The 14,508-nt window shown below is 47.3% G+C and overlaps 1 protein-coding gene across 3 annotated transcripts; it reads right to left on the reverse strand.

Moving 5' to 3' along the window:
* Window positions 1–2,464: 2,464 nt before the first annotated feature.
* CKB (creatine kinase B) lies at window positions 2,465–11,901 on the reverse strand. Of its 3 annotated transcripts, none has more exons than XM_021528889.3 (8): window positions 11,829–11,901; window positions 10,155–10,342; window positions 9,528–9,682; window positions 8,488–8,620; window positions 7,426–7,597; window positions 5,838–5,961; window positions 4,983–5,172; window positions 2,465–4,435 (listed from the first exon to the last, which is right to left on the reverse strand). In XM_021528889.3, exons 2-8 carry the CDS (start codon window positions 10,330–10,332, stop codon window positions 4,257–4,259), a joined length of 1,131 nt encoding a protein of 376 aa, XP_021384564.1. In that variant the 5' UTR covers window positions 10,333–10,342; window positions 11,829–11,901; the 3' UTR covers window positions 2,465–4,256. The 3 variants fall into 3 exon arrangements, with proteins under 3 accessions (XP_021384564.1, XP_021384563.1, XP_085438448.1); XM_021528888.3 differs by lacking the exon at window positions 10,155–10,342 and adding an exon at window positions 10,790–11,002; XM_085582322.1 differs by having other exon boundaries at window positions 10,155–11,002.
* Window positions 11,902–14,508: the final 2,607 nt, after the last annotated feature.

Below are 14,508 nucleotides of genomic sequence, written 5' to 3' on the forward strand. Positions count from 1 at the left end.
GCATGAGGCATTTTGCCCTTTTAAAAGTTTAATTCATACATATATATATATATGTGTGTGTGTGTGTATGTGCATATATATAAATGCTTGCTTAGAGTCTTACTCACTGGCTGAAGGAGAAAAACAAAAATCTTTGGTAGGTTTGGATGCATCTGAGTTTATTTTTACCCAGTCTGATACTGCAGAATTTCCATGTTAATTGTCAATCCCAGGCTGAGCTCACACTGCAAATTTGATCGCTAGACTCACACTGTGGGTGTAGCAGGTACTACTCCTCACCTGGCACACTCAGCCTGGATCTGTGCAGCATTTGGACCAAAAAAAACACACCCAGATGGTGTTTCAAAAGGTGGAGGAAGCCCAGTGGTTCAGTACTGACACCTCAGGCAGCCCTAGCCTCTGGCCAGTGGCTCATGGCTGGTGAGGTGCTCAGGGACTGGGAGTCCTGGGCAAGTGAACAGCAGCTGGTCTGGGGCTTGTGTGATTTCTGTGTAAGAAAATAATTTTAGCATGTTATAACCAGGTCAAGCAATGCAAGATGCCCAGTTGTGATTAGCTTCTCATCTTGCGCTGTGGGGTGTTCTCCATTGCTGGGCTGGGCTCCCATCCATTGCAGACAAATAAAGCCCAACAAAGCCCCATGATGGTGGGGAAGTGCCCTGTCCCACTCAGGGAGAGCTGTAGAAAATGTCACCCAGGCTATTTCCAGCTTTGCAAATATGTTTTTTTTAGGAGGAGGGAAGGCAGACTAGCCAGAGGAATGTGGAGCAGCCAAAGGAGCCTGCTGGCCTGCTGCTTCCCCAGGGGAAAAGCAAAGCAAACAGGAGATGAAAAGCCTGTGATGCCATCTCCATCCTCAGAAGAGTGCCTTGCCTACCACACTACCACATTTTTTGTGTGTGGGTGGGTGGGTGGAGAAAAGAACAAAGATCACTCAAAGTCTTCTGCTCAAGTTATTCCATGTTGCGCAAAAATATGGTAATGTTCATCTGAGGACAGGCTGGAGCCTAAACCTTCCCAGGTGAGTGCTGGAGACATTAGGCAATAGCACCTTCCTTTTCCTTCTTGTCCTAGCAATGGATGCTGAGCAAAATGGAAAGCTGGAAGAAAGCATTGCCCTGCCCTAGGCTGTGGTTGGAGCTGAGCAAGAATCCTCTGCGGAGAGCCGGACTGCAGCAGGAGCCTCCTGCGCCCCAGGCAGAGCACTCACCAGGCGTCCAGCAGGTAAAACCACCTTGCTCCATCCCTCATTTTTGTGAGAGAGGAGGCTCACGGTTTGGCCACCTTGTCCCAGGAAGCAGGAGCCTCACTGGAGCAGCTGGAGCTGCTCGGGAAGCAGCCGTGCTGTCCCCCGGCCTGGCCAGAGGCACGAGGGAGCGTGTGGGGAGCTTGACCACTTCGCTGAGGGCTGGGAGCCTCCCACGCCAGGGCTGGTGCTGTGGTGCCGAGTCCACAACAGGGTGAGACACCATGAATCATTTTCCAGTAGATAGCACGGAAGTGGGAGAAGGAGCAATTATGCTGCCAGTGAGTGTAACACGAGAGGCAAATGGTTTCCCAAACAGATTCATTTCTTGAGCAAGGACCTTGGGGTGCCAGCAGGCAGCGCGCTGCCTGTGCCACACGTGTCCAGAGGCAAAGCTTGGCACCACATCAGCCAGGGCTGGGCAGCTGCTCCCTGAGGGAAGCAGAAACAGTTAGGAGGAAAATGTAATGACAAACAGAAATTTCTCTTTAGAACATTATAATAAGTGGTGCATGTCTCACAGCACCCATGGGACAACGTGCCAGCCTGCTGGGACCAACAGAGCCGTCCCTGCTCCAGGCCTGGCGAGGACACTGCATCACCATGGGGTGTGATGAGAGCAGGAGCCACACGGCTCCTTTCCAAAAGCTATGGGACACAGGTGGTTAATGCACAGCACTGACCAATAACCTTCCTCTCCTCTCCTGTCCCAGGGCAGCCCGCCAGCACCTGGCACCATTCTGAGCGCCAGAGCACATGCAAGTGGCTGCTCCTTACAATCCATGATGGGCACCCAGGGCACAAGGGCCAGTAATGCCAAAGACCAAACCAAAACTTTTAAGGCAAGGGGGCAGGAGCTTTAATCTCTCTCTCCATCAGAGGTTTTTAGAAAATCCCACCTGGGGTTGGTCACACTATCCACCTTTTGCCAGGACATTCTTTCTCTGAAATATTTGCAATTGCTTTGTACAAGCTGAAACAAAAGCACGGTCGCATGGCAGCAACACAAGGGAACACAGCAAAGGTAGTGGGTGGGAAAGAAAACCAATTAAGAAGTATTTTCTAGTTGGATGCAGGCATTAAAGACTGGCTTGCTGCTTTGAGCACAATTGTTTAACCAGCTACAGGTGCTGTCTCAAGACTGCAGGGACTCAGGGGCTGAAAGCAGACAAATATAACAGCTCTGATGGGTTAAGAACATAGGAGAAACAAGATGCATAGAGAGAGAAATGTTTTTATTAGTCCAGCTGATATAGCTAGAAAAAATAGACAAGTTTTCAGGCAACTCCTTCCATTAGGTAATTGCTGTGAGCGCAGTAACAACGCTGTGTTGAGGAGAGGCACCACTAAATGAACACTCTCTGATTACAAGAAGCAAAACCAGCTATTTGCCAAGCGTCTGTGAACAGTGACATGAAGCACAGCATGGGGGAATCTAAAGAATATACAGAACCAACCGGTTGTCTCTTGCACCACTTTCTCTTCCCTGCTCTTACAAGCTTCGTACAGAAAACTCCCGTGCTGATTAACTCAAATACAGGAACACCCAGTACAGAACAAAACTCTTACATGTGATCTCCTCTCCCCCACCCAATTAACTCTGAAACACATACAAAGCTGTATTAAAAGAAAAAAAAAAAATCTGATCTGAAATGTTCACTCAGCCTTTTCTCACCAAAATTAAATTAGCTTACCCCAGCTGGAATCATCTCTTCAGCTAAGTGACAGCCTGCAATCACAGCCTTAGAAATAGCACAGCCTTTACAAAGGAAAGCTTCAGTTATCTACACAAACCTATATAAAGCTGCACGCCAAGGAGCTCTGCATCAACCTCTCGTCACGCTCCCTCCATCAAAGCTGTGTTATAGCAGTGGGTAGAGCTGTTGAGCAGGTGCATCTGCATGAGCTGCAAAGGCTGCTCTTCCCAAGGGTCTGATGCTCCCAGTTAGCAATATTTGTGGAAAATGCTGCTCCTGTATATTAATAATGTAATGCTTCCACACAGCAAGCACACATGTACAGCCATTCTGGAGAACAGACCTACCTGATGCAATCCTGAGCTCATATCCAGAGAACTACCTGAGCTTGCAAGCCAAGCCGTTTGAAAAAAACTATTTAGCATGTTTTAATTTGACTATACTGCAGAGTTTTAGGTTCATGGGGGCAACTGGTGCAGGGGCCAAGAAGAATCAGCTGACTAAAGCTCATAAGCTGGTATTTTCCTGTAAGTGCCAGCTTCCAAGCCCCCATCTCTGCCCCTGGCTGAGCTGAAATTACTTGAGAGAAGCAGGGGCTGAATTAATCTGGGTTTCAGCTTACCCTCAAAAGAGCAACTGGTTGCTTACACTACCTAGGTTGAAGACAAGCTTCTCCCCACAAAACAGCTCAGGGTCACTAATACCATGGGCTGCCATCTGACCACAGAGCCTTGCCCTGCAGCCCCTGAGGGCCCATCTGAGAGCAGCACAGCCCTCTGTACCCAGCCCTGTCTCCCCTCCCTTACAGGAGCCAGCCTGGCTTGCAGTACTCAGGATAATGACAGTTTACAGTTGGCATGAGCAGATGCACAAGTCAAAGCCTTGGAGGTAGGGCATGTTTGCAGTGACTCATGTTTAACATTAGTTCTCAAATTTACAGCAACTACAATCAAGTTAAGAGGTTCAACTTCTGAAACTGTTTTAACATTTCAACTCAGCTGGTCTGCAGCAGCACACCCAGCATAGCAAAATGTGCCTGCACACAAAACCAGACCACCTTGAGTAACTATGAAACCAAGTCACTTAAATCTCAAAGACATTCAGTTAACATATCTAAGACTTATCAGGCCAAACAATAGTTTATTTCATTTAATTTTCAGCAACATCTCAACCATCAAAAAAATAAACTCTAACACAGATGGATGGAAGACTTCTCTACAGTGTAACTAAGTGGGCTCTGACCCCAAGGGTTTGAATTGGAGTGACATTTTATTATTCATCCAATAAGTTAGGAAGCATGAGAATAAAGTGCTTTATTTCTGAGCTGGCATGAGGTCATCAATGGACTGGCCTTTTTCAAGGCGTTTCTCCATTTCAATGAGAAGCTTCACTCCATCCACCACCATCTGCACCAGCTCCACCTCAGAGAAGCCAAGACGATCAGCATTGGAGACATCAAACACTCCTCCAACAGCAGCTGTGTCCACACCACCTGCAGCAAGAGATTCAGTTACATTGACCTCAGCCAGAGAACGTGAGTCTGCCCTTCTTCCCTCACTAGCCTGAGGCAGGGACACAGCAGGACAAGCTGCCACCAGTGCCTCATCCTACATACATGTGTGACTGCCAACATGAACCACAGAACATGCAATTAGGCCAGCTCTTTATTCTTCTGACCCGTAAGCAATCCAACCTTAGGTCACAAGTACCCACTGGAGCCATCTCCTAGCCATAGGTTAAACCAGGATTCCCACCCTTGCTTATGAACATGAACAGCTGCCACCAGGTCCCCTTTATCTGCTGCTCAAAATGACACCCAGGACATTAACTAGACAGCCAAAGTACACACTAAGTAGACCACTGCCATCCTCAACTCCTCCAATATATAATTTGAAAACTTTATTCTCTCCATGTGCTTTACAAGGGTTCCTTTTGGATGGTGTGACAAGCACTGACAGTGTGAACCAAGAGATGGCTCTGGCCATAACCAGGCTTTTGCTGGTGTCTTAGGGCAGCCCATCAGTGTTACCAACTCTCACCTGTGCCTCGTTTCTGCAGACGAAGTCTCTTGAGGACTTCTCCAAATTTCTCATGTTTCCCAAGATGTGGGAGCTTGATGTGCACACCAGCACGAAGCCCTGTTCCAAGGTTGGATGGGCAGGTCAGGATGTAGCCCAGGTGTGGATTCCACATGAACTCATAGTTTTTGCCCTTGAAGAGACTTTCTATCTATAAATAGAAAGAATGAAGAGAGAATGAATAGAGATGTTCTCTACCTCAAGATTGTAGGACATCCATTAGTGCTCACTTGCAGCTTCAGTCACTCAGCAACAGCCACAACACTCAGAACAGCTATTTCAGCCACATAACCCCCTCCCTATAGAAAAAATGGCCACCAACAAGGGGCTTTTAAGGCCTTCATCTTGCTCCTAACAGTGAGAGAGGCTAAGACTAAAAGCTATGCTTCTTATGTCACTATTTGTTGGGAAGCTGGATTGAATACATGTCAAGCTAGCACATCTCTTATGATCAGGAAAGGGGCTGGTAAAGCTCAAGCTCATATCAATACTAGAAGTACAGAACTTGAGTCCAGCTTTTCCCATGCACATTCAAGCAATTTCTCCTCCTCCCTAGGGTGTCTCAAGAATTTCTTTAAAATACAGTTGAGACATTTTGATAAGGGTGCCACCACATCAAGCAAATATTCTAGATTACACAGCCACAAGGCTTTTTGCCAAAACACCTGTTCTGGAGCCCTCACAGCCCTGGATCTCACCAGGGTGTTCCCAGAGATCCAGACTATGAAACACAACCATGGAGGAAAACTGCATTCTCAGATCTAACCAGAGAACCATGTGCCATTTGAACCTACAGCCCAGACAACAGCAATTTACCTTTGTTAGTCCAGTACAGAAGCGGTTAAATACTTCCTTCATGTTGCCACCTTTCTGCATGGAAATAACTCTAAGGTGATCCTCCTCATTGATCCACACAAGGAAAGTCTTGTTATCATTGTGCCTAGGAGACAAAGCAATCAGTTTGCTGTCTTGCCCACCTCACACTTTGAAGATGGCCCCAAATTGCTCATCACTGCAGTTTTTAGTTCAAGATGCTCACTTAGCTGCTTCAACAAGATTGATCTTATTTCTTTTGCCCACACAGGATGTGGGTTAACCTGGTAGTTGTTACCCTGCTCTTTTCAAGAGGTAATTTCAATTGGCTTTTACAGAACGAGTAATAACAAGGCATTGCCTAATCTTACAGTATCAAAACCTAAAACCCCCACATCCTCTCATCCTCCTAGCTCACTTGTGTCTCCACTTTAAAAACTAAGGTATTTCTGCTCAGCAATTTGCAGAAAGGTGATCAGTAGACTTTGAGAGTGTCGTGTACAATAATGTACATGACACCATGTGTAACAAGCCTTTTTAGCAGTATTGTGTCAGATTATGTCAAACTGCACTTCGTACCTTACTTTCAGTATGAATTTTACTTGGATCAGGGCTCTTCAAAGATGCTATATAAAAATCTTCTGAACAATGGGATCCTCCTGCCCCAGCTTGCAGCTGACAGCAGGTACTATCATCCATGTTTATCTTGCTAGTAATTTCTGAAGTCGATTAGGATCAAAAATTAGCTAGTACCCGAGGAAAGTTATTTATGCAGACAACACTAAGACATTACACACTTCAAGTCTGTAGATTAGTCATGCTCAGATGACAGCGCTATCTGGTGCTGGCAATCTGCAGGTAGATGATGCAATCTTAAAGGTGACCTACAGAAACAAAGTGTGCTTCCACTGGGTTGTACTGAAACAGCTGCAGTAATAAGATTGGAGCATTCCTGTTGGTAAAAACCTAGCCCTTCGCTTACAAGGGAGCAAGTTAATTATGCTGCAGAAGCTCCTGAGATGCAGTTTTATGTAGGTGACCTACATTTAAAACCAGCAGGATCCTTCTATTCCACACCTCTGCATCAGTCAATTCCTGTCACCAAGTCTCTGAGGACAGGGAAGATCTCATCACTAGCACAGATAAAGCCATACTAGTTCAGCCCCTTTGAGTTTCTGTAAGCAGAAGTGAAGAGACAAGGGAATAACTGTGCACCCAAGATCAACCCTGAGCTAAGACAATGCTATGGTTTGTACCTCAAGTTACTCTCAACTCTTGGTGGAAGAGCTGACTGTAGTGGCACATCTGCTCCTTTACAAGTGATCTACTTCCATAATGTGATCCAGTTTTTGCATGGTGGTTCACTAACCCATGCAGGCTCCGGTTCTGGGCTAACACCAAGCTGGCTTGTTTTTACCAGCATAAGAGCACTTGTCAAAATTTTGCTGGTTAACTGCAAGTTCTCCATGGAAGTTTCTCATCAAATACAGTAACACAAGGTGAGAAGCTACTGTTTTGCCCAACAGTACAAGTCACCACTGAAACAGCAAGATTTTAACTTCTATGACTGCCTCCTCACAGACATACTCACCAGATACCCCTGGCATCAGGCCAGTCTCGTGCCATCCCAGATGCCAACAGAAGAGGAGAAACTGGCTTGTCAAACAAGAAGTGGTCATCAATCAGCTGCTGCTGCTCTGCATCAGTCATGTTCCTCAGAGCATAGTATTTCCCCTTGAGATCACCATCCAGACTACCCAAAGCTGAAAGAGAGATTCTTTTAGAATGGAGCTAAAGGTTCTACACTTTCCCAGCACTTTGGAGACCACACATCAAGTATGGCAATGTTTGATCTGCTGGGTCTGGTTCCTCCCTTGCTTTCATCTGCAATAGCAATGCCCTTGTGGCAGAACCTGAGGCAGTATCAGATGATTTGTCTGCACCTTCCAGGCTCGTACAACTAGCCTTTGTTCCCTTACATGCAGTATAGAATCATTACTGTTGCTGAACTGTACAAATGGAGACTGCTTTTCTTCCAAGGAGAACCAAGGTTATGAATGTAACAAGCAGTATTATTCTTGTCAAGGACTGTTACCCTGCCCTTGAGAGGTTTTGAAACAACTACACTCTCAGCCTCCAGAACTGCACCTTGAGCACCAGGAGGCAACAGGGAAAAAAAACAGCTGAAGAGCTTCACTGAAAACCAGGGCTTACTCTAGTCAGCTGCAGATTTGGAACAAGACTACAATCTCTTAAGCAAGCTGAAAGTTAATGAAAGTCAATTAAATGCAGCCACAAAACACTGCACCCCATGACTCAAGCCCTGTAGTTGCTACATACCTGTTACATTTCAGGTTTGAGCCCTGATGAACCAACTTGTCTCCCCACACACACAGACAGAAGCTTTTGAGATCAGCAGAGGTCAACCTCAATGCAATCCAACTTCCCTCTGCCATGTGCACTTGCTCTCAGCTACAAGCTGCAATGCTGAGGCAGCTCTAATGCAATGAGCCTTTTCCAGGGAAAAGGCTCCACGTTCAGACTGTCTCCAGGGAGGTGGCTTTTGCCAAGTGCTTCCATTTTCAAACTGCAAAGAACACCTCTTGTGCAAAGGACAGAATGATGTCCCTGAGGCACCCAGTTCTCACTTTACCTTCAACAGAGAGCTTCTCGATAGCCCGCCTCTCTCCTCGACTGCAGTGCGGGGGAAGACAGAATCCACGGATGCTTCTGCCAGTTCTGACACGGGAACTTAGCACATAATTGGGATCCAGATCATCACCTCCCTACAAGATTAGGAAACCAGCAAGCACAACCCTGTTACCAAGATAGCTCCCCTAAACACGTGTAGCCCCCATGCACTTAAGAGTGCACTTTACACATGAGGCATTGACTCCATGGCCTGTAAGCAGTGCCTCACTTCAGGGCTACTTTCTTCAGCATCACATCATGCATCTGTGTAACACAACTCTTGCTCTGAGGTCAAGGCTATAGCTACTAAGTAGTCCTAGAAGGCAGGGATATCACCAGAGCATCAGTTCCAAGTCCACTTCAGACTGTGGTCTGGGCTTCTGTAACCCCTTACAGATTCGCAACCTAGCAATATCAACATGAGGCAAAACCTTCTTTAAGTACATGTTTACTCTTGCAAATGAGAATTATTCATTACTGTTCTCCCAAGTCTCTTATTTTCAGTATGATTTATGGCTAGCGAATCATGGAGTTAGGAATTCCCAGAGTTTAGTTTACAGTAACATTTAAAATCCATAAAATGATTAAGAATCCTTACTTCCAGCTGTAATAATATTTCGTTGACAGCACAACACCATCAGCTGCTAATTAAGATCCAAGATCAGACAAAAGAAAGCTTAAGTTTTATGACAGTCCGTGAATTCCACGACAGTGTTGTTAAGGTTGACTGCTAGAACCCACAACTCAGGAAATACACACTGAAGGTGTTTGGCACAACCCACGCTTCAGCAGCACCTGTAAAAAGCTCCTGCTGCATGCAAGCTGCCCAGCCACTGACATCCCACAGCAACAAGCTCTTCAGGCTGATTGCACCAGACTCACAGCCCAAGTGCCCATGCTCGGTGGAAGCAAGGGGACAGAGCCCGAGCAATCAGTTTAGGCAGCTGCCAACAACTTTACAGTCCTCAGACTAATAATCTGTAATTGATCAAAACTTTATACCTGCAGGTTATCAGCATTCAGGTCAGTCTTGTGCTGATCACTTGGTTTGTAGCCACCATGCCTGTCTTCAATAACTGGATCAAAGAGCTCCTTGAACACTTCATAGGATTCTTCATCACCAGCCACGCATCCTACTGTCATTATGAAAGGATGGCCTGGAGTGGTAATAAAGTCAGAAGAGCTAAGTTTGGGTGACATTTGGCTGTACTCCAGTGCAGCACTAACCAGGCAAGTTCTTTAGTGGCAAGTCTAGTCACTTAGAACTCCATTCTCACATAGAAACATTTGGAGAGACCCTACATTTTACACTTCATCCAGTTAGTCAAATGCAATGCTATGGCAACCCATAGCTATTGTCATTAAACCATGCTCATTTGTCAAGCTTGGTTTAGGACAAATTTGCACAGCACATCTAATTTGACTAGCTAATTTAGATCACTGCATAGAATTTTATGTCTAAACAATCATGCTTTGCTGCAAGCAAGCATGCTTTGCTTTTCGCTCCTTCTGCTACATTTCTGTAGTCTGTTTATAAATACCACCTCCACAACATTAGCTTTAAGTCAGCATATTAAAAGCACCAGTTACTTCAGCTGGTTCACACGGAATATTCTCAATGCATTTTACCAGGATTATCAACCCCAGTCTGAATGACATCATCCAGGGTGAAGCCACTGGGCGTGACTCTGTCTCTCAGTTTCTTGTATAAATCCAGGGTTAGAACTTTGGCCATGTGGTTGTTGTGGGTGCTCAGGTCCGGATACTCCTCATCAGGAGGCAGTCTCTGATTATTTAGTTGGGCCATTTTGATATTGCTAGAGTAAAAATAAATACTGTAATGTTAACATGTAAACACATCTGCTCCCCCTTTTTCATAGAAGTGCTACAAAACATCATATAACCAGTCTGGAATAGGAAGAGATCAAGACAGCCAGGTAAACTGACTTTTTTTTTTCCCCCCCTCGCCAGATGAGTTATAATTAGAATGCATTTGGTTTGACTTTTTTTTCCCCTCTTCAGATTGAAAGTATTTAGCAGAGCAGTTACATAATTGAAGTGTCTGGGACTTGGTATGTCAGATCACAGCATGAAACACAGCTTGATGGAAACATGGCCTCCCAACAGAGCCATGCCTTTAGAGCAGTCTCTCAGTGCTTTAGATTTGTCCCTCGGTAGCTTGAGAACTTTGGGTAGCATTGTCAAGAAGCACTTCCAGTCAGGAGGGAGAACAGATCATTATGCAGACCTAACGATCCCATTACCTGGGTTGTCAACCCCAGTCTGGATGCAATCATCCAGGGTAAATCCACTGGGAGTCTGTTTATCCCTCAATTTCTTGTACAGGTCCGGGGTCAGCACCTTAGCCATGTGATTGTTGTGAGCTTTCAGGTCAGGGTACTCCTCCTCTGGCTTGTACTTCATCTTCAGGAGGTTGTGGCTGTTTGAGAAGGGCATGGCTGACCCTACCGCAGTCACTAGGGGAGAAAGACGGGAAGCCTATCACTGGGCGTTTGGCAGCCTCCGGACCGCCCGGGGGAACGCCAGGCACCCAAAAGGTCACCTTGGCTCACGTTCCACCCGCGCCTTTCACACCTTTGCTGCTACATCGCCTTCCACAAGCGCCAAGGAAGAGGAAAAGAAAATAAGTTCTTCGCCTCCACTAGCCGTGCCCCGTGCCCACCACCCCGGCCGCAGGGGCAGAGGTCCCGCCGCCTCCCGGGGCGCCGCCCGGGTGAGGGGACGCGCCCAAGGTCAGCGGAGCAGCCGCAGCAGCGCCGGGCGGACCCGCGCGGCTCCGGTGCCGGGGAGCGGCCGCGAGCCGGGGGTGCTCGGCCCCGCCGGGACCCCGGGCCGGCCGGCCGGCGAGCTGGGCGGCACCGCCGCACCCTCGGTGCGCGGCCGCGCCTCCCCTCGCCGCTGCAGGGCGAGGGCAGCCGGAGGAGCGACGGCGCCCTCCGCGTCCGCGACACCCGGCTGCTCCCCGACCGGGGAGGGAGGGCAGCATCCGACAAGCCCTTACACAACAGGCAGGTCCCTCAGGGGACTTGGACGGGGCGAGCGTATGTAACTACCCTGCTAAATACCGGGTTAATCTGGTTTTAGAGCCCAGCCAGCCCGGCGAGCACCTGCGCCGCTCCCCACGCCCCCCGCCCCGGCTGCGCCCCTGCCCCGCGCCGCCCCTCCTCAGCCGGACCGGCTCCACCCCACACAGCGGGAGAGGGAAAAAAAGCAAAGGAAAAAAAAAAAAATTAAAGCCTTTGTTTCAAGGCTGCAGAACGTCTCGGCTGCCCCGGGACTTACCGCGGGCTTCGCAGCTACAGCAAGAACCTCCGCGCTGCTCCGCGTAACGCACTGCCCGAGTCCGAGTGAAGCTGCAACGGCCCCGCCGCGCATCTTTTATATAGAGCCCAAGCTCGCGCCCCATTGGCCGTTATTTATAGCCCATTCATTCCATTGGGCCGCGCAGCGGCGGGCGGGGCGGGCGTTGCGCCGCCGGCCGGGCCCGCGCTCGCCGCCATTTTGCTCGGCGTCGGGGAGCTCGGTCGGGGGTGGCGGGACCTCGGCCGCTGCCGCGGCGCTGGGGCGGCGCCGGCGCCGTTCGTTACCGCGAGCGTGAGGGCAGGAATCCGTCCGGTGTGCCACCGGCCAGGGCGCGCCACCGCACACCAGCGTGGCTGGTTACAGGCTTCACACCTTTGCCAACACCTTGGCCGAGGGTTCAAACGCAGGTCTCTTAATACACCATCCCAAAAGAAGCGCTGTGTAGTGTGCGGGCTGGCCGTGCTGCGAGCCTGGCCAGTGGCAAGTGCCCCGAGCTGGCAGAAGCCCTGAGGCGGCTGCGGATGTGGCGCCCAGCCCCCGGCAGCCCGGTTCTGCAGAGGGAGGACCTGCACCTCGCCTCCAGCACCTGCGAAACCGTGGGCTCGTTTTACAGTTCAATTTGAAAGGGAAGTAGGGTGATTGCGAAAATCGCAGTGAATCCTCTGCTCTTGTGTGCAAAAAAAAAAATTCTTCAGCTTTTATTGGAGAGGGGGTGATTTCCTACTAAAGACAGGCACAGGAACTCTGGGATCTGACCCATCTAAAGCTCACCTGAAATTCATGAAAATAGAGACTTGCACTGGTCTTTTTGTAGGAATGAGCAGGTTTGTCCCAGAGCTAAGACGCAGCTCAGAATCCTGCTGTTTGCAGAAATTAACAGTATATTAACAATGTGAATAAGTATCTTGATTTGACTTTCACCTTTACATAATAGTATCTTTATCTTTCTCTGACGTGTTTCTCACAGCAGAATCCATGTTTATCCTCCTGTCCAAACAGAGTGTAGTTATACATGAGAGTGCGGATCTGAGTTCCAGAGTTGCTTTCATTGGCATGAGCTGTGAATGTCAGGAGACATCACCTGAACCGCTCTCCCCATCACAATCCTTTCAGCACCATGACCAGTACCCTCACCTTAACAACAAACAGCATGTGCACTTTACAGAACTGCTTAGGACTTAAAAATCATAATATACATATAGAGGAAATCATTGCAAAATAAAAAGCCTAGACTGCTTCAAATAAAAATGTGCTGTGTTTGGCTGCCATCCAGATTTCCGAGTTATTCCAGGTCTGGTAGACTGAGATGCTGAGTATACAGATCTCCAGGAGAAGCCAAGGGCTCAGCATCTGTGCAAGTCCGGTCTCTTGGCTTCCGGATCAAAGAACAAATCCTCTCTCTTGGTCTCCTCTGCACTTTTAACCTCACAAAGTCCTCCCCTACACACTAATAGTTTCACACAGTGCTCATGCTTCAGAATAATGTGAATTGCAAATAATGCATGGCTATACAAGTATTAAATGATTACAAGTGTAAAATTGTACCTAGAGTCCTCAATAAATTACAATAGAAATGAAATATTACTGGATTGCCTCAGCTGCAAATATAATTCTGATTGCAGATTTTTTTAATGTAAAGCACTAACATTTTTATTCTTAATTTGAAATAGAAATATACTAAAACAACCTTCTTACATTATGGCATATTTTTGTGGTGGTGTTCTCCACAAAAAAAAAAAAAAAAAAAGGCAATCAGTGTAGGTTCTGAAGGCTCCTTTTATCTTAGTCCATAATCTATTGCCACACAAACAAAGAAACAATCAACTGTTCTGTAGTGTAATTGTTCAGGAGAGTTGTGGAGTCAAGGTCACCTCAAGATTCAAAATCCAAGGATCTGTTTCATCGCATATGCTCTTCTTCTTTTTGTCTTGCAGAACAGGGAATACCAGTCATGGTGAGCAGGTAGAAGTCTCAATGTGCCAAACATTACAGCACTTCCAACACAAACACACACCTCTTCTTCACAGAATTTGGGTGACATGGAAAGAGAGTCAGGAACATAAAATCACTAAAATATATCCAATTTAGATGTCTGACAAACAATGCACCCTCTACCCCCCTCTTCTCAACACTATTTGACAAATTTCTAGCGTGCAGTAAGTCAGGAGTGGCTGGGTTTTACTCAGACAGCATTTTAAGATTTGCTGAAAGCTGTGTGTAAATTGGATCCTATCTTTGTCACAGCATTCCATGCCAGCTTCCCTAGTGACTTAATTGCAGATGCTGTGCCCTGTGTCAACAGCCTCTGATCACCCGCTTTATCTGCCTCATCTGCTGGGAAACACTGGCTTTGGATAAGCCTGTATGGCCTGTTAGACTGTGATAAAGGCACCAATACTCACTTTCTATGCTGGGATGGTATCTTAGTGAATACTGATTTATATGCTACATTTCCAGTTGGAAAGGTGGCCTGATTACTCCAGAGGTCTTTGCACTGAACTTTAACAATGAAGAATTAAAGGAAGTTAATCAAGGGCCATGCAGCTAACTTCCTAAGAGGCTTAATTATAAATGTTGTGTGGTGTGCAAGTGCAAGAGGAGATGGGTGTTAGCTAGTGAATGTGTCTTCTGAAATTACTTGCGTGAACATAATAGAGAC

Source organism: Lonchura striata, chromosome 5, assembly GCF_050655825.1.
Source record: "Lonchura striata isolate lonStrDom1 chromosome 5, ASM5065582v1, whole genome shotgun sequence".
NCBI classification, from domain to species: Eukaryota; Metazoa; Chordata; class Aves; order Passeriformes; family Estrildidae; genus Lonchura; species Lonchura striata.

Coding starts and splice junctions, on each gene's coding strand:
- CKB (XM_021528888.3), bottom strand. CDS start 10,982: ATGCCCTTCTCAAACAGCCACAACCTCCTGAAGATGAAGTACAAGCCA. Junction 8,621..9,527: donor TGAATGCTGATAACCTGCAG/GTATAAAGTTTT, acceptor CTAATCTTGTAG/GGAGGTGATGATCTGGATCC. Junction 5,173..5,837: donor TCTGTACTGGACTAACAAAG/GTAAATTGCTGT, acceptor TTCTATTTATAG/ATAGAAAGTCTCTTCAAGGG.